The 20,780-nt window shown below is 48.9% G+C and overlaps 1 protein-coding gene across 10 annotated transcripts; it reads right to left on the minus strand.

The window, feature by feature from the left end:
• Positions 1-840: 840 nt before the first annotated feature.
• LOC140711137 (presequence protease, mitochondrial-like) lies at positions 841-20,157 on the minus strand. Of its 10 annotated transcripts, none has more exons than XM_073014049.1 (6): positions 18,974-20,152; positions 16,263-16,341; positions 13,811-14,522; positions 13,602-13,691; positions 12,686-13,057; positions 9,704-9,950 (listed from the first exon to the last, which is right to left on the minus strand). In XM_073014049.1, the coding sequence occupies exons 3-5, from the start codon at positions 13,909-13,911 to the stop codon at positions 12,721-12,723; spliced, it is 528 nt and encodes a 175-aa protein (XP_072870150.1). In that variant the 5' UTR covers positions 13,912-14,522; positions 16,263-16,341; positions 18,974-20,152; the 3' UTR covers positions 9,704-9,950; positions 12,686-12,720. The 10 variants fall into 10 exon arrangements, 9 of the variants coding, with proteins under 9 accessions (XP_072870145.1, XP_072870147.1, XP_072870146.1 ...); XM_073014048.1 differs by having other exon boundaries at positions 13,811-14,636; XM_073014047.1 differs by lacking the exon at positions 18,974-20,152 and having other exon boundaries at positions 13,811-13,913; positions 14,106-14,636; positions 16,263-18,542.
• Between the last annotated feature and the right edge of the window lie 623 nt (positions 20,158-20,780).

The raw sequence follows: 20,780 nt of genomic DNA on the forward strand, positions 1-20,780 counted from the left end.
GAAGTGATTCTCCTGTCTCAGCCTCCTGAGTAGCTAAGATTACAGGCACCCACTACCATGCCCGGCTAATTTTTGTGTTTTTATTAGAGATGGGGTTTTGCCATATTGGCCAGGTTGGTCTCAAACTCCTGACCTCAGCTGTGATCTGCCCACCTCGACCTCCCAAAATGCTGAGATTACAGGCGTGCACCACCGTGCCCAGCCAGTTCCCTTCTGTACTGATTTATACAGTTTTTGCTTTTTTTTTGAGAAGTGGTCTCACTCTGTCGCCCAAACTGGAGTGCAGTGACGCAAACCTTGGCTGACTACAGCCTTTACCTCCTGGGCTCAGGTGATCCTCCCATCTCAGCTTCCTGAGTAGCTGGGAATAGACACATGTCACCACGCCCAGCTAATCCTTTTTTTTTTTTTTTTTTTTTTTTTTTTTTTTTTTTTTTTTTTTTTTTTTTTTTTTTGTAATTTTAGTAGAGACAGGGTTTTGCCATGTTTTCCAGGCTGGTCTCAAACTCCTGGGCTCAAGCGATCTGCCTGCCTCGGCCTCCCAAACTGCTGACATTACAGGCGTGAGCACCACATCTGGCAGTTTTTTTTTTTTTTTTTTGGTCCTTCCAGGATTAGAAGTCGATTTTCAGAAAACCCTTCACACTTGCAAACTTAATTTTCCATAATAATATGCCTCTAGGATAAAAACAAGACAGAAACAAAGAAGTATGTGTGGACTGCAGTTAAAAATTTTCAACACAACATAGCTTACGAGAGGTGACATTTACAAAGAGCAGGAGGGCCCGTTCAGTGCCTTCCAGGCATTGGCAATGGCGGTCTGTGGGCGACCCTAAAGTGTGCAGCGTCCTGAGATGTGATCGTGGTGCTCACGCTTTTACCGAGGGCCTCGCAGGAGTACCGGAGGCGGCTCTTCTGCAGGCGGCCAGCCAGGCGGCAGCTGCTGGAGAAGGAACAAACGGTAGAAGACAGACGTACACGATGTTATTGTGGCAGAGAGGTTAAAAGCAGGCTCACTTTGTTCTTCAAGTTTTAAATAACTAATAATGAAGTCCTTAAATATGTATTGCGTTTCTGGATTTTACAGCAGTTGTGGGTGTGTCTGTCTCTCTAGCTCCCGTTTGGGTGCTCCCTGTGAAGAGATCTCAGAGATGCCACCTTTCTTTGTTGAGGTGACAGTGTCTGGAGAGCTGTGAACCCCGCGGTGAGGGGCGGGTGACTGACCTGGGGGGAGGCTGGGTCAGCGTGGGGATCCACCCCCACTCCACCTTCCTGTAGGGAATCCAGTTGTAAGTCTTTATGATATGGGTAAAAGGAACCTGGAAGAGGTGTTATTTTTTAAGAAGTAAGTGCCATGCTCTTTTTTCCTCATTCTTCTCCGTGTTTAAGCAGCATTGAAGGATAAGGCACTACTAGCATGTTTGTTTGGAAACGATCTTGTTGGTTATTTTACATTGAATATGATACTAAGGTTGCCTGGTAACAGAAGTTTCCCTTAACAACATGGAACTCTGTTGAATCTATTGTCCCATTGGCTAAGCCTTCTGAAGTCAGTGCGGTGGCAGCTGAAGAGGCCGCTTCCCCTTGGAGGAAGCCCCTGGATTGGCAAGAGGCAAGGCCCTTGACTGAGGGAGTGAGGCCAGTTTGCAGGGACCCCACATGGCACCTGCGGCTCTCTCCTGCCCCCTGCTGGCTGGCCAAGCAGCTTCGCGACAGTGTGCTCAGTGTGAATGTTCACTGGGCAGGCCAAGGCTTTTGTTCCAGAAACACTGACTTCAGAAACGGCCGGCCGTGTGTGTGGAGCATGGCTTACGTGTGTCTTAAACCTCTTGAACAAAGCAAGTTGATGTTTCAAATGCAAGAAACATCATTTCCTCCCATTGCTTTCTTTCATTTATTTTAGCAGTGTGTTTCTTCTGTGTTAAGAATGAGCCAGATTTCCCCCTCACCCTTTTCTAGCTTGGCTTTATGTCAGTCACACTGGCCAGAACAGGGTAAATTTTTTAGCTTCTCTGCCTTAGGAAGAACCTGTCTTTATTGATTAAAAGTGAGAGGATATATCCAGTCCTTGGGGTCGTGTTTCTATCCCTGCTAGACTAGGGGAGTGGTGAGCACCATTTCTCTGGAGACTGCCTCTCCCGCCTGCGTTGAGTAGCGAGGCCGCAGGGTCAGCTGTGGGAGCCTGCAGGAAGGGGTTTGAGTGCCTGGTACGTACGAGCTCTGGGACAGAGGCGTGCCCACTGGGGGCCACTGCCTGGAACCACAGCCTTCCTGGTGAGACGAGAGGTTCTGAAGAGAGCCGAGATCATGCCCTCCTGGGCAGGCAGTTTCACCAATATGTGCTTTGGAAGGAGTGGATTCTGCCAGTCATGGGCGTGGTGCTGACACCCTCATGGTGGCCCCCTCCGGTCCCTGATAAGCTGACCCAGAGAGGGTCCTCATCTGCAAATGGGACAGTGGCCCCCTTGGCACATGGGGTTACATCAGTGACTTGGCCGCCTGGTGCCTCCTGGAGAGCAGCCGCTGGCCTTTACCTTAGATGTTCACGTCCAAACCAGCTCCAGAGTTTGCATGAAAACTCCCAGCCCTGTTGGAGACTCCTTAGTTCAGCTTGGCACAGAACCTCGGAAAACAGCAGTTCTGTTCCGGGTTCTTCCTTCAGAACTGAGTTCCAGTGCAGGGAAGGGAGCAGAGGGGCCGTGAGGTCAGCTGCAGCCTCCTGTGCCTCCCACTCGAGCTGAGGGCCATCTCTCTCCTGGGCTTCTCCCTGTCGTGTTCCCTGGTGCTCTACTGGCTTTGCAGAGGTTGGCAACGGCTCGTTCCATGGACTTCCTTGGGCCCCGCGCTTGACTCCTGTTCACTGAATGTCGTTAGGGTCCGGCCATCGCTGGCTTTGCTCTCCTTTAGCAGTTTCTAGATGTCCAGGCTTGAAACACTGCAGGCAGGCAGGGCCATGCCTGGGATCAGCCTTCTTCTTGTCAGTACTACTTTGACTAATTGCCTGAGGCACCGCCGGAGGGACTTGCTATTTTTAGAAGCTAATTCAGGTTTAAGACACCATCTAGGTAATGAGAGAGTTCAGGAAAGCTGTGTCTGAGCTCCAGTAAAGGCGGACTCTTCCGTCCCAGCTGTCACTGTGTTTACACTCAGAGGAGCACACGATCGGGGGCGTGGCTCAGGTGTCAGCGCTGCGCTGTTCCACGCACCCACAGCAGCAGCCTGGTGGGACTAGAACTCAGACACGCTCGGGCACAAATCAGCCTCTTGGGAGAGCTGCTTACCTGCAGAATTCTTTTGTCATTAAGTGGTTGATGTCATTCTTTGAATGAGTGACAGTAATTCCCCACCTCAGGGTGGGCTGCGGGGGAGATTCAGTTGGAAAAATAACCCATAAGGCTTTGTGGCTCTGGGGGTCCTGATGCCCCACCCACATTTTCCTTCCCATGCCCGGGATTCTCTAAGACAAAGGGTAAGTCTTAAAGCCTTACGACATCCTAAGTCTTAGATCGCAATTAGAGAGAGAACCCAGTACAGGTGGAACAGTGACACCCTCAGAATTCTGCACTGGCCCTTCAAGAAGGCAGTTGTGGGCTCTTTGGACCCTTGACGGGCTTCTGTCCTCTGTCCTTCCTAAGCACAAAGATGGGAATTCTTCCCATTGCCTGTTTCTCTCCCCATCTCGGCTTCTACACAATGCAAAGTGGCCCGCTAACTAGAGCCCGTGTTCACTTTTGAACACATCAACCAATTATTTTGGGAGGAAAAGAATCTGCCAAAGAAACGAAGTATAGGTTGGAATGGTTTAATGAAGCCTGTGTTTATTCAACAAAGTGTGTTTTAAAATTTCATCCGAAGATCTCAAGTGAAAATTTCCCAGTGGGTGTTAAACTTTGGTGCACAGACTCTCATGTGGCCCCCAGTCTCAAGTCCACACCCCCACTTCATGCTTTTACTCTTGGCTGAGTCCCATGGAGGCCGGTTAGGGAATCCTGCAGGATCAGCCCTTGACCAGGATGGCTGGCTGGCTGGAGAATACTGTGCTTATGTCATTCAGAGACAAGCATTTCTTGAGCGCCTGCTGTGGGTGCTTGGCCGGGTCCTGCTGATGGTGCAGTGGTGGAAGTCCAGCCCACAGTTCCTGCCCTCATGGAATTTGTAGCCTAGTGAGGACTGCAAGTCAAATAACCACGAGCTAACTGCAGGGAGAGACTCCAGGGTGATTTCTATGAAGAGAGGACATGGGGTGCCCCGAGAACCCCTGACAGACGAACTTTGCCATTAGAAACCAGGCGGCATTTTCGTGAGAAAATGACATTTCCCTCCTGGTCAGAGCTGAGGAAGGTGCCTGTGTGTGTTCCGTGGCTGCTGTGACCCTGACCACACACCTGGGGCTGGAAAATAATACTCACTGTCACACAGTTCTGGAAGGCAGGAGCCATGGACTGAGGCCAGTGTTTGCTCCAGGAGAGTCCCTCGTGGCCCATTCAGGTGCCCAGAGCTGCGGGCCTTGCCCGCCTTGTTCCCCGGTGCTGCCGCCTCCCATGTAGGTGTGCAGCATCCTGCTCCAGGGCCTCTACACCCCTCATCTGCTGATGCAAGTGGTGGCACTTAGGGCGCACCTGGATAGTCCTCAGGATTCCTTTATCACCGCATGAGGGAACGTTCTCAGGTTCCAGGCATTAGGACCGGGATTCTTTTGGGGGCTGCTCTCCCGCCCACCACTGTACCTGAATGCACACAGCAGCCAGCATATCCAGAGGCCCCAGGAGGACCTGAGGTTGCTGGATCTAGAGCGGGACCTGGTATCAGAAGCAGGCGGGGCCAGGGATTCCCGAGAAAGTCTTGACGTGTACTTGAAGTGAGCCAAAGGGTTTTGAATGACTGGATCAGATTTATGTTTTTTATAGATGGGTCTCCAGTCTGTGTGAACAGATTGGAGGGTGCCGGGATGGGAGCTGAGGTCCAGGCAGAGGTTTTGCAGAGTCCCAGGAGAGGGCGCTGCAGCCCGGACTCGTGTGTGGGTGGGAAGGTGGCCGATGCATTTCTCTGCTGCTTTTCTCCCCACTGAGCTTGGGTCCTCGTGGAGGGCGGATGGCAGACATTTCACTTGGGGACCTGATGCCTATGCATCCGAAAGACTCCCCAGGCACCTGGGTCTAAGAACCACCGTCTGCCTTTGAGTAGAGTTTCTATAAACGTAACATTCACTGATGAATGGAAGATGGCCACAGATCTAAAATCACAGGGAGCTTTAATGGAAGAAAATAGAAGATCACAGCTGTTCCCATGGACTAAGCTGGTAGGTGAGAGCCCCCTAACTTCTCAGCTCACACCTAACGGTGTCCGTGTCTGGTGAAAGCTGCTTCAGCAGGGACAGAGAGCAGCGTGGAGTGAGCTGGCTTGTGGGGTCGTCTTTTCAGTCTCCTCTTATGGGTCCTGGGAGAAGGGAGCGGCAGATGGCCAGGCCCCCACCACAGGTCATTGAGGTCATCTCCAGGTGGCTGCCACGGTGGGGTGGGGGGGTTGGGGGCATGTTCACACCCACTCCAAGGGCACATCCCGGCTGCTGTACACCCTTCACCTCTGCGATGCTGGGACCGCATGCTCAGGCGCGGTGGGGGCCCTTGCTGCACTTACTCGTCGGGGAGCTCTGGGATGGTGGGTGCACCCTGGCCCTGGGCTGGAGTGACTGATCTCTGTGACCAGACCTGCGACCACATCAAGCAGTCCGCCAGCGGAACCAAGCGGCGCGTGTTCATCAAGTCCATGGGCGGCTACCGTGGCTACCTGGCCAACATGGGGGGCTCACGGCCGGAGCCGCTGCCGCATACATTTTCGAAGGAGCCCTTCGACATCAGGGATCTGCAGGTATGTGACGGGGGCTGGCCTAGGGGGACCGTCCCCTTTGGATCCACTCGGTGCTGTGGAGTGAAACATCGTATCTAGGGTGGTTTGCTTTTCGAGGGGGCATGGAGACAGGTACTACAGAACACGCCATGCTTGATGCCCTTCGCATTGCCCAGATGCCTCTCCCATGTGTCAGGTGAAGGCGGACGTGCCTGGTTGAGGACACCTTCTAGTCTCTTGTGTGAAACACGAGCTTGTTTTTTTGATGTAGTCTGTTGTGTAGTTAATGTTTTCTCACTTCTGTCACAAACGATTTGAGCGCCTCCGCTAACAATCACCACCCACGTCTGCAACTGGCTCTGAAGCTTGCTGCAGCTTCTTTTAAATCTTGAGGCCTCTGATGCTGCGTCTGCCTCTAAACTGACACACACACGGCCGTGGTTTTTTGGCATCTGTGGCTCTTTTAGGGAAGAGTGTCACCGAGCCCGGGGTCTGCCCCTGCTTGGATGGCACAGCAGAATCCAGGCCTGGACCCTGCAGTGTTCAGTTAAACTCCATGCAGGATGACAGGCCTTGGCAGATAAAATGCAACTTGAACAATTGTCTTTAGTTAGTTATATAAATAAATATATAATGTTATATATTGCTCTGCAACACAGGTTGGAATGCAGCGGCATGATCCCGGCTCGCTACAACCTCCGATTCCCAGGTTCCAACAATTCTCCTGCCTCAGACTCCCGAGTAGTTGGGATTACAGGCACGTGCCACCATGCCCAGATAATTTTTGTATTTTTAATAGAGATGGGGTTTCACCTTGTTGGTCAGGCTGGTCTCGAACTCCTGACCTCGTGATCTGCCCATCTTGGCCTTCCAAAGTGCTGGGATTACAGGCGTGAGCCACTGTACCCGGCACCATTGTCTTTTAAAAGGTTAGGATGTTACTTGTTTCTGGGCCAAGTAGATCAAGTAAAAAGGGCCTTGGCGTTGTCACTAATTATGTGACATGTGAATCACGAATTTCTTCACTATGTCATATTAAATACTTGTGGAGTCATTCACTTCATCATGATGTTTCTGTCAGCGGTGGGTCCCATAAGATGATATTGGAGCTGCCCCAAACAGGTGCACTGTTATTTATCTTTTATAGAAAGATTATATATATTAAAAAACATATGTTATATACATATATATATATTTTTAACTGTGCTTTTCTACATCTAGACATGTTTAGATACACAATTGCCTGCAGTATTCAACAGTCTCAGACATTTAGGTTTGTAGTCAGGAAAAACAGATATGTGGCAGGCCCTGCCTCCTGGGTTTGTGAGAGTTCACTGTAGGATGTTTGCACAAGGCTCAAGTCACCTAGCAATGCATTTCTCAGAACATATCCCCCTGTTATGTGACTCATGACCGTATTTCAGAAATCTGTCCAAAGATCCTGCCTCACCAGCATTCAACCTGGCAAGAGCTTCAGAAGAGAAATTATGATTTGTTGTTGTTGTTGTTGAGATGGACGCTTGCTCTGTCACCCAGGCTGGAGTGCAGTGGCACAATCTCAGCTCACTGCAACTTCAGCCTCCTGGCTTCAAGTGATTCTCCTGCCTCAGCCTCCCAAGTAGGTGGGACTACAGCACCTGCCACCATGCCCGGCTAATTTTTGTATTTTTAGTAGAGACGGGGTTTCACCATGTTGGCCAGGCTGGTCTCAAACTCTTGACCTCAGGCAATCTACCCGCCTTGGCCTCCTAAAGAGCTGGGATTACAGGCGTGAGCGACTGCGCCCAGGCTCCTACTTTGTGAAATTCTGCCACCGTGCCCAGTGACAGATTGATTAGATGTAAAAATCTCCATTTTCTTAGGATGAGTCATTAGAGAATTACCTCCCTCTTGTAATCCTCCCAGGATGATCTGATATAGGATGTTACCCTTTTCTAAGACAATCTGTTCCTTAAGAAATCTGTGTGTCAATGAGAGTTTACAAAATTCTCTGATCAGACACTGTTCATCAGGCCGTCATAGGAGATTCCATTGAAAGGCCACAGGTCGCTCTTTTCCTCTGAGAGCGCCGAGAGAACATCGTCATGAAAATAAGGAGCAATAGAGCCATGAATGAGCACTAGGCCAGTCACGGAATTATCATCTTCAGAGGGACCCTGTTGATTCCGGAAGGCGTTTCTAGTGGCCGCTGTGAGGGCTGCTCACATCAGTGCCCTGTGCTCAGCATTCATTGCTGCAGACGTGCTCTCGCCGCCTGGGGAGGCTCCCCGAGACCCAAGCTGTGAGAGCTTGCAGCCTCCTTGGCCACGCTCACCACCACGTGTGGTTGGCACTTCCCGCCCTGCAGGACCTGGCACACAGTAGGTGCTTAGCAGAAGTTTATTGTCTGATTAACAAAATGCTCTTTTCCAGTCCAATGTGGAGCGCCTGACGCAGAAAATGAAGACTACTATCCAGAGGGGCCTTGTGCTCAGGTGAGTGAGAGACCAGGGCTGATCTTATGGTCACCGTAACACTGCGGTCCTTAGATTCTGCTCTGTGACTTTGGGCTGGATGAGTGGTAATTTCTTTGCCGCTGGAGTGCACTATACGCTGAGCAGTTGCAGAACAGAGTCGTGGTGTGTTGCTCTACAGACTTGCCCGCATTTAGACAACTAAAATTTTTGCTTTATAGTCTTACTCTTTTAGATATCTTAAAATCATTTCTCTAATTAGCACCTGATGTTTATGAAGGAAGAAGGAAATAGTCATCCCTCTTAGCCTCAGGGAATGTGTCCCAAGTCTCCAGTGGGTGCCTGAACCTGGGGATAGTACCCGCCCCCTGTATACATGAGGGGGTGGGTACTGATAACCATCTGATAACCAAGGCGGCTACTGAGTGACTCAGGGACAGGAGGCACAGACAGCATGGAGACTTAGGGCACAGGGATGATTTGCGTTCTGGGTGGGAAAGAGCAACACAGCACGAGATTTCATCACTCCCTGTTAGCTGGGCTTAGGTGAAATCGACATCCTGTGTCAGTTTGTTGTGTCACATTATGTGTCGCGTGTGTTGTCACTATACAACAAAACGATCTGCAGTATATGCATACACCCAGTTAGCTGGGAGACATTTTTTTTTTTTTTTTTTTGAGACAGAGTCTTGCTCTGTTACCCAGGCTGGAGTGCAGTGGCGCAATCTTGGCTCACTGCAACCTCCACCTCTTCCAGGTTCAAGAGATTGTCCTGCCTCAGCCTTCTGAGTAGATGGGAGTACAGGTGTCCACCACCATGCACAACTAATTTTTGTATTTTCAGTAGAGATGGAGTTTCACTGCGTTGGCCAGGCTGGTCTCAAACTCCTGACCTCAGGTGATTCGCCCACCTCAGCCTCCCAAAGTGGTGGGATTACAGGCGTGATCCCCACCATGCCCAGCCAAATCATCTAAACTTTTAAGTCATGCCAAACATCACCAGCTTTAGGATTCTTTTGTCGGTGAGGTTTGAGTAATGGGGATTTTAAGGGAACTGTCAGCTTTCATGAAAACAGTGACAACCCCACTACTTGGAAATGCTTATTCAAATTAAACACTTCATCGAGTTAAAAACTGGAGCTTCCTAAGATTTAAAATGGATTATCAGACATGTAATATACTTGACACTCACCCCAAATCAGAATGACCTGGAATGAGCTGCATGCAGGCACACACATGTCATGAGCTGAGCCTGGGACACAGCGGTCCAGCATTCCTAACTCACACACACTCCTTCCTCACAACCTCCTATTCTTTATACTTTTAAACCAGAGCCCGTGAATTTATTCCAGAGAGCTGATGAATCCCCTGAAATGATGATGAAATAGGAGGCGTATGTGTGATTTTGTTAAAGAATCCACAACGTTTATCAGATTCTTAAAGCTGCGACCCATCCCCACCCCAGATGAGTTTATGAAATCCTGATTGAAGATTTTAAAATATTGGAGATTGTTAGTTGACTCATTCCATTTATTAAAATCCTCCTCTTACTGGGCAGGGGGAACACTTGACACTTTTGCTTAACAGGCTGAGTTCAGGCTACAGGAAACAGAGATTGTGTTTTTTTCTGTTCCAGCTATCCATAAAGACCTAGAAATAAAAACGTGAATTCTGTGAAATAGAAATCGTCATTTCTATTTAACAACAAAGTGTTACTGTATAACTGATATTTCATATGACTCTAACCACCAACAGGGTGGGGCACCCTCTCCATTTGATAGAAACTTTGGAACCAAAATCTCTGCCAGAGCTATGGAGTGGATCACTGCGAAACTCAAGGAGGCCTGGGGCAGAGGTAAGGGGTCCGCGGAGGGAGGCCGTCTGCCTTGGTGAAAATGCTGTCCTATCGGGGAGAAGTAGGGTATACTGGTTCCTTCTTCAGTCCAGTACTGAGCTGCGTGTGATGTTCTAACTCCTGCTGGTCTCTGAGCGTTGCTATTTAACCAACCTTGGATTCCTGGGATAAGGTCAGCTTGGGCGTGGGTAACATGTTCTCTTTTATCACTGCTAGATTCAACCTGAAGTTCTTTTGTGCAGGCTTTTTGCTCTGGAGATCTTGAGCATCAGCCCGCAGTTTCCCTCACAGTTTAAGTGGGGCCTTCTATTTTTTGGATGTATGTTAGGACAACCTCCTTGCAACTCCATCTGTCAGAACTTCCAGTTTTGAGGAAGATTTGGCTGCTGAATGAATTGTTCATGTTTGTAGAACTATGCATGTTTTTCCTTAAATCAGTTTTGTAAGTTACATATTCTAACAAATCTTTAGATAAACTGAAAAGTTTTAAAAAACATGACATTTTGTATAATACAATTGTTAATTGTTCCAATGTGGCTGGTCCCCACTCATTCCTGAGTGGCTGTTTGTGCCAGCATCTTTCTTGCCCCCACCCCCCTCAGCTTTCTTCAGTCATACCAGGTGTGTGCTTTTTTAGGGCAAACCATTATCACTGCCAATGTGCAACGTAGAAGAATGACAGTCTACAAAAAAACAGTGATGTGAACAGTTTCAATTGGTTTGTCTTTTTGAAGAACTGACTGATTCTTTCTACATCGATTTTCTTTTGCTAATTTAGCTATGGATGTTTCTCACTCCTCTGTGTGTGTATTCGTGGGCATCAATTTCTTAAGGTAATTTCTCTATTCCACTATTTAGTGAAAAATTCTCTCCACTGAGAGGAAAAACAAAAGCTGCTTTCCAGGAAGCCATCAGGGCGATCCCACAAGAGCAGAGCTGCCCAGGCCAGGCGCTGGCCACACTGTGCAGTTGTTCTCAGCTGTTCTCGGCCGTTCTTGGCCATTCTCAGCCTCCCCCAGGCTTCCAGGCCAGGTTCAGGATGGTTGCCAGGAATCTCACTTCTCATCTCGCCCCATGATTCTGCTCTCCCACCTGCCCATGTGACAGGGTGTTGTTAATCTTTTTTAAAATCTTTTATAGGAAAAAAATTTACCACCGATGATTCCGTTTGTGTGCTGGGAATAAGCAAAAGAAACCTTATTTTTCAACCTGTGGCAGAGCTGAAGAAGCAAACGGATTTTGAGTAAGTTGGGGTCTTATTGCCTTAGCAAACCCAGCCAACGTGAGTACAGGACAGGAGAATGGCCATTGCTGTTGCTTTCGGCAACTCATTCAGGGGTTTGAGGAACTAGATTTTCTGAAGCTCAGTTAAAAAATACTAGGTCTTGGCCAGGCATGGCGGCTCACACCTATAATCCCAGCACTTTGGGAGGCCTAGGTGGGTGGATCACAAGGTCAAGAGATCAAGACCAGCCTGGCCCACATGGTGAAACCCCATCTCTACTAAAAATACAAAAATTAGCCAGGTGTGGTGGTGTACACCTGTAGTCCCAGCTACTCAGGAGGCTGAGACAGGAGAAATCGCCTGAACCTGGGAGGCAGAGGTTGCAGTGAGCTGAGACTGCACCTCTGCTCTCCAGCCTGGGGACAGAGCGAGACTCTGTCTCAAAAGAACAACAATAAGAAACCACCACTAGGTCTTTGGGAAGAATTTTTTAGAAATATAAAAGCAATGGTTTCATTTGACCCTGAAATTGGCTTTATTATCTAGTTGATTCAGCCGACCCTACAAACCCCGTGTTTCTGGCAAGACGGCTCACTGTGCTGGCCGTGGCATCTCCCAGCCTCACTGCTGTCCCCCCATCCCTCCACAGGCACAGGATTCCCAAAGAACAGTGGTGGCTCAAGCTGCGGCCCCTCATGAAGATCCTGGCCAAGTACATGGACAACTATGATGTGTCGGACTCAGGCCAGCTAGAGCACGTGCAGCCCAGCCCTGGAGCGTCTGACCCAGTCCTGCCTGCATGTACCTGCAACCTGGACTCACCGTGGACCATCTGTTTTTGTAACACTTAAGTTATTTATCAGCACTTTCTGAAAGTATTTATTGACATTAATACCTAACAAGCAAGCACCTGTCACCGACCGTGTGCCCCACCAGCTCCAGTGCGTGCTGTCTGGACTGTGTCTCATGCTTTCAGATGTGTGTATTAAACGTTTGCCTACAACTCCAACAGTCCTCCGTTTTAGTTTTTTAAGTAGGAGATTAAAACCTCAATCTATGGGTGGCTACTAATGGTTTTCTCAGCACTTTTGTGGGCAAAGATTATAAAAATATTTTTAGTAGGGATCACTGAACTATGCACAAGTCATAAAAGGAGAACAAAGCCAGTAGTTTACACAGGCCAAGGGGAATGCCATGTTTATTGCCATGTGTCAGTTTCCAACCACAGCAGCAGGCCAGGACCCTGGGCCTTGACCCCAGGCTCCTGCTCTCCTTAGAAAGTAAAAGAGAACACATGAATCTTACCTACTCGGCCTCTTGATTGCAATCCTAGCTGCATGTTAAAACCACCAAGGTGGGGGTTTGAAAAATCTGATAGCCAGTTTCTCGTCCAGTCCAAGCCACGGTCCTTGCTGGGACCTAATTTGGAATTCTCTGATGACTCTTGCCAGAGTAGACATGGGTGCTGGCGTGACGGCCCTGCTGCCCTCGTGGGCCCACCTCCTGTAGGGACAGCGTTTCTGCCTCTTAGCTCTAGGTTGCAGGAGACCACAGCTGTGCCTCAGAAACGGCGGTGGAGAGCTGTGTGGAGGGAGAGGAGACCCCAAAAACAAGCTGTTTGGGAAATCAGAGTCCAACGGCCAAGAAGAGCTGGCGTGGTGGCTCTCCTTTCTGGCTCTGTGAAGACGAAGCGAGCGCTTACTCACCCCAGCCCACCTGCTTCTCAGGACTGCTTCCATCCGGCCGCCCCGTTGAACTTCCGTCTGTTAGGAGGACACTCCCACAGGGCCTCGGTGTAATCGAGTTTCATGAATCAGCACAGGCAGACACGGGACACCTTTGTGTACCTTTTCATTTTACTTCTGTTTTTTAGTAAAAGCCCTAAATGCTACTTAAGATAATGACTCAAGCAGAGGTTAAATCAGAGTTGCCCTTTATTTTTAGATTCTTAAATATTCTAGAACTAATGAGGTAAAACAAGCCTTTCAGTCAGTAGAAAGTGAAAATTCTACGTGGTGCATCTTTGGCATTTCGTGTATGACTATTTCAATGGACATCTTCCTGGTCGCTCTTAAGATTGACTTGCCAGTCAGTTGGCAACACTTTAAGAATGATATAATATTCTTGGAAAAGCAGTAGCATTTCTGACTTTTCATATTCAGCTCTAGAGGCCTATTGTCTCAGGGGCTCCTGCACAGTTGGGGGCACCAGGGCCGCTCACCTGATGATCCAGGATGGGTCCTTGGCGATTTTGGGATTCTCGGGTCTGAGTATGGCCAGGCCATGCGTGCTCTTCCCAGTGCCGAGGTACCTGAGAGGAAGGCAGGCGAGGTCAGTGAGGACTGGCTTCTACTTCAGTGCCGTTAAGGTCTCCAATCCCGGACGCTGTCTCCCCCACTCCCCGCTCCCCACTCCCCACTCCCCACTCACCTATCGCTCATGGCCAGGAGCTTCTTGTGGCTGATGGTGAAGAGCTGCTCCCTGTGGGCCTGCTTCATCTCATCCGAGAGGCCGTACAAGAAGTGGTCCATTCCTAGAAGACAAACCACAGGCACAGGGGGGCTGCCACCCAGGAGCTCGCACAGTGGGCTATGCCCTCGTGTCCCAGAGGGGACAGGTGCATCTCACTGTTACTTCACATACGTGTTTCAACCACAGGGTCATGTCTAACAGCCCAGAGATCACACCCTGACCTCTAGCTCCCACGAGCCACGCTGACTCTTACCAAGGCCTGCTTCTGCAGCGTGGATGCATTCAGGACCGCGTGAGGCTGATAATGCTGTGAGCAAAAGTGGCTCTACAGTGTAATGTGGCCAGGCCTGGGCCGTGGTCACGTCATCCTTCCACACGAATGAGCCCAGTCACTGCCGTGGGTTGGCCCCACTGGGCCTCAGGTCAGTAACACTGAAATGACAGGATGCACTCTTCTCGCCCAGATGTCGGGAAGCGTGTTTCCAAGGCCAATATTTAGGGTGTCAGACGTGGAAATCGTATCACAGGCAAGGACAGAGGCGCCAGAAGCTGGTGCTCCTGCCTGTGCATGAGGGAACTCGGAAAACAGCAATGTCATCTGCGAGGCTGTGGACTGAGATTCTCACTGTTACATTCACAATACCTTTGTATGAAGGAGCGACAGGAGCATCTACGGTTGAGAAGACAAAGTTTGCCTTCGTCAATGTCTTGCTGCGTGAATTTTCCAGATTTTGCCCAGTAAACCTTCCCAAAAGATTGGAGTGTCTCTATTGTTTTTGGGTCCCTAGGAAACCCAGAGAAATAAATAGGCAAGCATTTTACCAAAGGACAAGTTTATGACAAACCTGTGACTTAACAGTTCAACATTTTCTATGGGTTAACAGCTCTATTTTACATCTGATCTAGTCCAAACAGCCCCCTGACAAATTGCTCAATTACTCTCAGTGGAAGTTTAAATCCGATCACATAAGACTTTCAACACGTTCTCCCTCTTAGACAGGGTCTGTCTGCATAAAGTCCTCCCCAGATGATTTAAATCCACCTCTCTGTGACATCAGGAGAGGAAAGATGTGGAGGGTGGGGGCAGGTCAAGATTACGAGGAAATTACAGAAGACTCACATGGAAAAATCAAGCAAACAAAGGTTTTCCTTTAATCTCCCTTAAGGACACACCCAGGGCAGTACAGGAATCAGTCTGAGGGGGCTGATCCAGACTTCCCTTTGTGTAAATGGAAAGAGCCCAGCCCTCCCTCCACCCTGACTCAGAGCTGCAGAGGGGTTGTGAGCTGCTTCCCCATCCTTGTCTAGAAGAGTGGCTTCCAGCACAGCAAATGGGAGAACTCAGCAGGGTGGCAACGGCTACCGACTTCTCTACCTACGTGCCTGCTTACCTACCTACCTACCTAATCTATCTCTGCATCCACGAGCCAGGCTCTCATTCGCCCAGGCTGGCGTGTGGTGGCACAATCTGCTGACTGCAGCTTCAACCTCCCTAGGCTCAAGGGATCCTCCCGCCTTAGCCTCCTGTAGCTAGGACCACAGGCACTTGCCACCATGCCTGGCCAACTCCTTCTTAAAAAGTGTCAGAATACAGGTTCTCTTGGGCAGCAAAGCCATACACAATCAAGAATTTATTATTTTAGAATAACGGTGTTATGTTTATGAAAGCTAACAGTTGCATCCACATCAGGCACCTCCAAATGAAATGAGCTAAGAATGTTCTCAGGCTATATCGCGCCCCTCACCTGGGGCCTGTGTCCCAGGTCCCCCAGAGCAGGGTTGCAACCTCAGACAGCCACTATGGATACTGTGTTTTTCTCCTATGCCTATGAAAAAGTCTATAGATTAGGTGCAGCAAGATATTAACAAAATACAACAATTATACTGTAATAAAAGTTATGCTAAGTAAAACAAGCGTTCTGTGAACAGAAGCTCTTGGACACCCACAGCGTATCTGATGACCTAGACGGCTACTGAGTGACCAACAGGCAGGTACCGTAGACAGTGTCAGCTTTCATCCCACTGCTTAGAAGAATGGTGTACAATTTAAAACTTTGGAAGTGTTTATATCTGGAATTCTCCATTTAATATTTTCAGACCAAGGGTGACTGGGTAATAAACCGTGGAAGGCAAAACCATGGATGGAGGCACTACCGTGTTTTGCCAAAATATGCTGGCTTAAGCCAGGGTTTACTAAAGACAGAATGCTTCCCGTTTACGCTGCTGGCCCCAATCCTTGCACCAGAAAGGACATTGCTGGGTGTGGCTAAGTGCTCGAGAAGTGAAAAGCAGCACATAGAACAACTTTTGTCTAAAGTTCACTGCAGTAGAAGAAAATGACACTGATAATCATGAGTAGGAGACTAAAACACCGTGTGCGTCCCAATGTGTGAACTAGAGCAAAGCTCACCTGTAAGAGTAAAGGGTGAAAACCCCACTGTGGCTGAGTTTTGCGCCTCCACTGTAAGCGCCACCTTTTTCTCGAATTTCTGTATGTAGGAATTTAGCAGTCATCAAACATGCAAGGATTTTAAGACTGAAATTAATGATTAAAAAATGCAAGTTTAAAACACCATGGCTGATAAAAAAACATAGACAATGAAGTAATTATTGGATTCAGTGAAAATGAAAATAAAATCAAGTTGTACAATAATGCCACATAAATTATGGTCCCATGTTTTTGGTCTTGTTTTTTAAGAGACGGGATCTTGCTCTGTCGCCAGGCTGGAGTGCATAAGGGCAATCACAGCTCACTGCAGCCTTGAACTCCTGTGCTCAAGGGATCCTCCCACCAGTCTCCTGAGTAGCTGGGCCTACAGATGCGTGCCACCACGCCTATTTTTACAATTTCTGTAGAGGCAGGGTCTAGTTCCGTTGCCCAGGCTGGTCTTAAACACCTGGCTTCAAGTGATCCTCCTGCCTTCAAAGTGCTGGGCTTACAGGCATGAGATTTTCTTTTTAATTAACAAAAACTAAAAAGCACAAGGAAGCACAATTTTCAAGCAGTTGTCTTGGATTACATGGTTGAAAGCAGTGGTGGTGGGGAGGGAATCTAACACTTCCAGCACCACACTGCTTAACTTGTTCCAATGCATATGTGGCATTTTTTAAATCTGGTGAAGTAGAAAGATGTTATTTCTATTGTAAAGGCAAATGTGCAAATGAATATTTAAATGTCTCACATCAGGATACCAAAAAAAAAAAAGGAAACTGAAGTCAAACTCTTTGAGTTTTATAGGAATCCCTTAAGTAAACACACACTCTCCGATACATCACATTTCCAGGAACGGGGCTGATTTCATCTGCCTTCCACTGCGAATGGTGACATCACATTCTAGATGATTCCAGAACACATCCTCCTCCGACAGAAGGCAGGGCAGACAATGATGGTAGCGTCTGCAGCAAAGACACAGGCTCCTTAAAGGCGCCCGTGGCGAGATCAGCCCCGGGTCACCACTTCCACAGATGGGCCATTTCCCAAAGCAGATGAAGGGAGTCAAATAGGCCAGGTGGGAAATCAAGGAAGGAGTGGGCATGTTCCCAGGGGCTGTGCTGGGAGAAGTCATGACCATCTCGTGTGGGCCCTCCAGGAGAAACCCAGTGCCACTCGGGTGGCTGGGGCGTCATCAGTTGGGACCAGCGAGGTTGGAGCCAGACCCTGGGGGACGGAGCCTCTACAAGCACCAGCAGGGATGGCCTTCAATCCATCCATGCATCCTCCTCCTTGAGAAATTTCTATTACTTGTATATTAAAAACACATGCTCACTGTTGAAAGATTATAAAATACAAAAAACAAGGAAAAAAAGATCTAGACTCCCCCTGGCCCAGGGGGAACCTCCACATTTTTAGCGTTTTCTGTCTGCATTTTCCTATTGGATGGTGGAAACAGACCACTCTTCTGCTGGCACAGCAGACAGATCTGTTTATCTCCTACAAATATGGAAATTAATGAACAAAACAGCTGACCACACACCTCTTTTCTACAGAAGAGCTCTTTCTGGGCCCCCACTGCAGCCCCACATTTCCTCCCACCTGGCTACACACCTCCCCATCTGTGGTCCTACTGTGACACACGTACACCCTGGAGGCCCGGCACCTTCTCCTATCAGGATAGACTGCCCAGGCCTAAGCCTGCCTTCCCCTCTCTACCACTCGGGTGGCTGAGGCACCATCAGTTGGGACCAGTGAGGTTGGAGCCAGACCCTGGGGGTCTCCTCCTTGGTTTAGTCCCTCATGGGGGTAGCTGCCTGGGACAAGGATACAGGAAGTGAATTTCCGGGATATAACATTTTTGCACAGATCTGTGTCATCCACACCCAACTGACAGGTCCCCAAAAGTGTATGTCTGTGAGTCTGTCCTCCTGGTCTGGCCAGTTTCCACAGATGGGATGAACACAGCCGAGGGGCAGCCACACTTTGGAAGAAAGGGCTGGAGGGCCAGTTCGTAGGCTGCAAACTCCCTCGCCCCACGCCACTTTGGGAACAGGCCTGACCCTCACTCTCGGCCGTGGCTTCGGCCGCTCAACCCCGGGCCTCCTTCCCTGAGCTTCTGACTTGGTGGGGAGACAGGGGAGGCAAACTCCTCAGAGGGACTGTGAGGCAGCCTCCAGCCCTGCCATCTGCAGGGCTCTGCAGGACCACCTGGTTTCTCCCCACTGCCCTGTCCCTCTGTGGCCCCGGGTCAGGCACCCCCCACCCACCCACCCACAGTCTGGCTCATGAGGTTCTCCTGCAGCCCCCATGGCTGCCTGGGTCACCTCCCACTCTCCCTTGTGGCTTTGTGTCTTGATCTACCTTTGCTGTCGTTCCATGCATCTGTCCTCACGAAGGATTAATCTACCATGTTTATCAGAGGTCTCAACCTAAATTCATTCAATTTCCACCTAGAGATGAGGGGAGTACATGGGGCATTTTGAAAGGAGTTTGTGGTTAGGGCCTTTGTTCATAAAGACTCTGCTGTTTAAAGAGGGCTGCTCGTAGACTCACAAAGCCCCAGGTCCAACACTCAGAGTCAGTGCAGACTCTTCCTGTGCTAAAACATGCCCTGTGAACTCGAACAGGCTTGACAAGCTGCTTCTGTAAGGCTCAGGCCTGAGAGATCCCAACCTCCACCCTCCTACCTGGCAAGATCTGGGTCCGTGTAGGGGACAGTTCGGATGCATTCGCCCACATAATTCACCGGGAAGTGCATCAGGAAGTGAGTCTTCATCTGCCAGGGCTTGAAGGTGGGTTCCTGAGGGATAAGGTGCGGTCAAAGGTGGCTGTCCTATTTTTATTTTGGCCTTTTCTTAGTGTGTGTTTTCTGTAACTACTGCTGTGTAGAACTTCTATATGAGTTTTAGGTTGTGAATCTTGCCCACCCAGAGTTCCCCCACCCCAGAGAGCCTCCACTTCGGCCCCCCTGGGCTGGTCCTGCCTGTGCTCCGCTTGGTGTGAATGTTGAGTGTGATCGGTCCACAGGGCTGCTTGACCCTGCGTCTCCTTCCTTCTTGTTGCTGAGGCCAGTTCTGTTCTCTCTTTCTCCACCTGAACTGCATTTGAAGCCAAGATGAAGGATGAGAAGTGGTTGCTAAGAAGGACCCTCCTGCAGCGAATTCGCTGTGAGGAGGCTGCGCTGGCCCAGCCTGTCATTTCCTTCTCTAAGCTCCTTCCAGAGGTCGGCAAGGGGCAGCCTGTCCCTGCCTGCTCTCGTGGCCTGCGAATCAAGAATGGATTTTACATTTCCAAATGATTGAACAAATAAAAAACTAACACTTCTGTGGGGAAAAGAAAGAGAGATCAGCTTGTTACTGTGTCTATATAGAAAGAAGTAGACATAAGAGACTCCATTTTGTTCTGTATTTGAGATGCTGTTAATCTGTGACCCTACCCCCAACTTTGTCCGTGCAAGAGACACGTGCTGCGGCGACTCAAGGTTTAATGGATTTTGGGCTGTGCAGGATGTGTCTTTGTTAAATAAGTGCCTGAAGACAGCTTGCTGGTTAAAAGTCATCACTATTCTCTTAATTTCAACTGCCCAGGGACACGTACATGGCCAAAGTCGCAGAGACCTCTGCCTAGAAAAGCTAGGTATTGTCCAAGGTTTCTCCCCATGTGATAGGCTGAAACAATGCTGCTAAAAGGTTTATGGAGATGTTTGCATATGCATCTCAAGGCACAGCATTTTCCTTTAAACTTATTCATGTCACAGAGATTTTTGTTCATATGTCTTACTGCTGATTTCCTCCCTACAATGATCCTATTGTCCTGCCACTCCCTTATCTTTAAGATGGTAAAGATAATTATCAATAAATACTAAGGGAACTCAGAGACCGGTGACAGTGTGGGTCCTCTCTAAGCTGAGCGCCAGTCCCCTGGGCCCACTTTTTCTTTCTCTATACTTTGTCTCTGTGTCTCATTTCTTTTCTCAAGTCTCTTGTTCCACCTAACGAGAAACACCCACAGGTGTGGAGGGGCAGGCCACCCCTTCATCTGGTGACCAACGTGGAAGCTTTTCTCTAAGGTGAAGGTACACCAGAGCGTGGTCATTGAGGACAAGTCGATGAGAGACTCCCGAGTACATCTACAGTCAGCCTTGCGATAAGCTTGTGCACTCGGAAGAACCTAGGGTAACAATGGGGCAAACTGAAAGTAAATATGCCTCTTATCACAGCTTTATTAAAATTCTCTTAAAAAGAGGGGGAGTTAAAGTCTCTACCAAAAATCTAATTATGCTATTTCAAACAATAGAACAGTTTTGTCCATGGTTTCCAGAACAGGGAACTTCAGATCTAAAAGACTGGGAAAAAATTGGCAAAGAATTAAAACAAGCAAGTAGGGAAGGTAAAATCATCCTACTTACAGTATGGAATGATTGAGTCATTATTAAAGTAGCTTTAGAACCATTGCAAACAGAAGAAGATAGCGTTCCAATTTCTGATGTCCCTA

This window comes from Chlorocebus sabaeus, unplaced genomic scaffold, assembly GCF_047675955.1.
Source record: "Chlorocebus sabaeus isolate Y175 unplaced genomic scaffold, mChlSab1.0.hap1 unalloc_scaffold_217, whole genome shotgun sequence".
Lineage (NCBI taxonomy): Eukaryota > Metazoa > Chordata > Mammalia > Primates > Cercopithecidae > Chlorocebus > Chlorocebus sabaeus.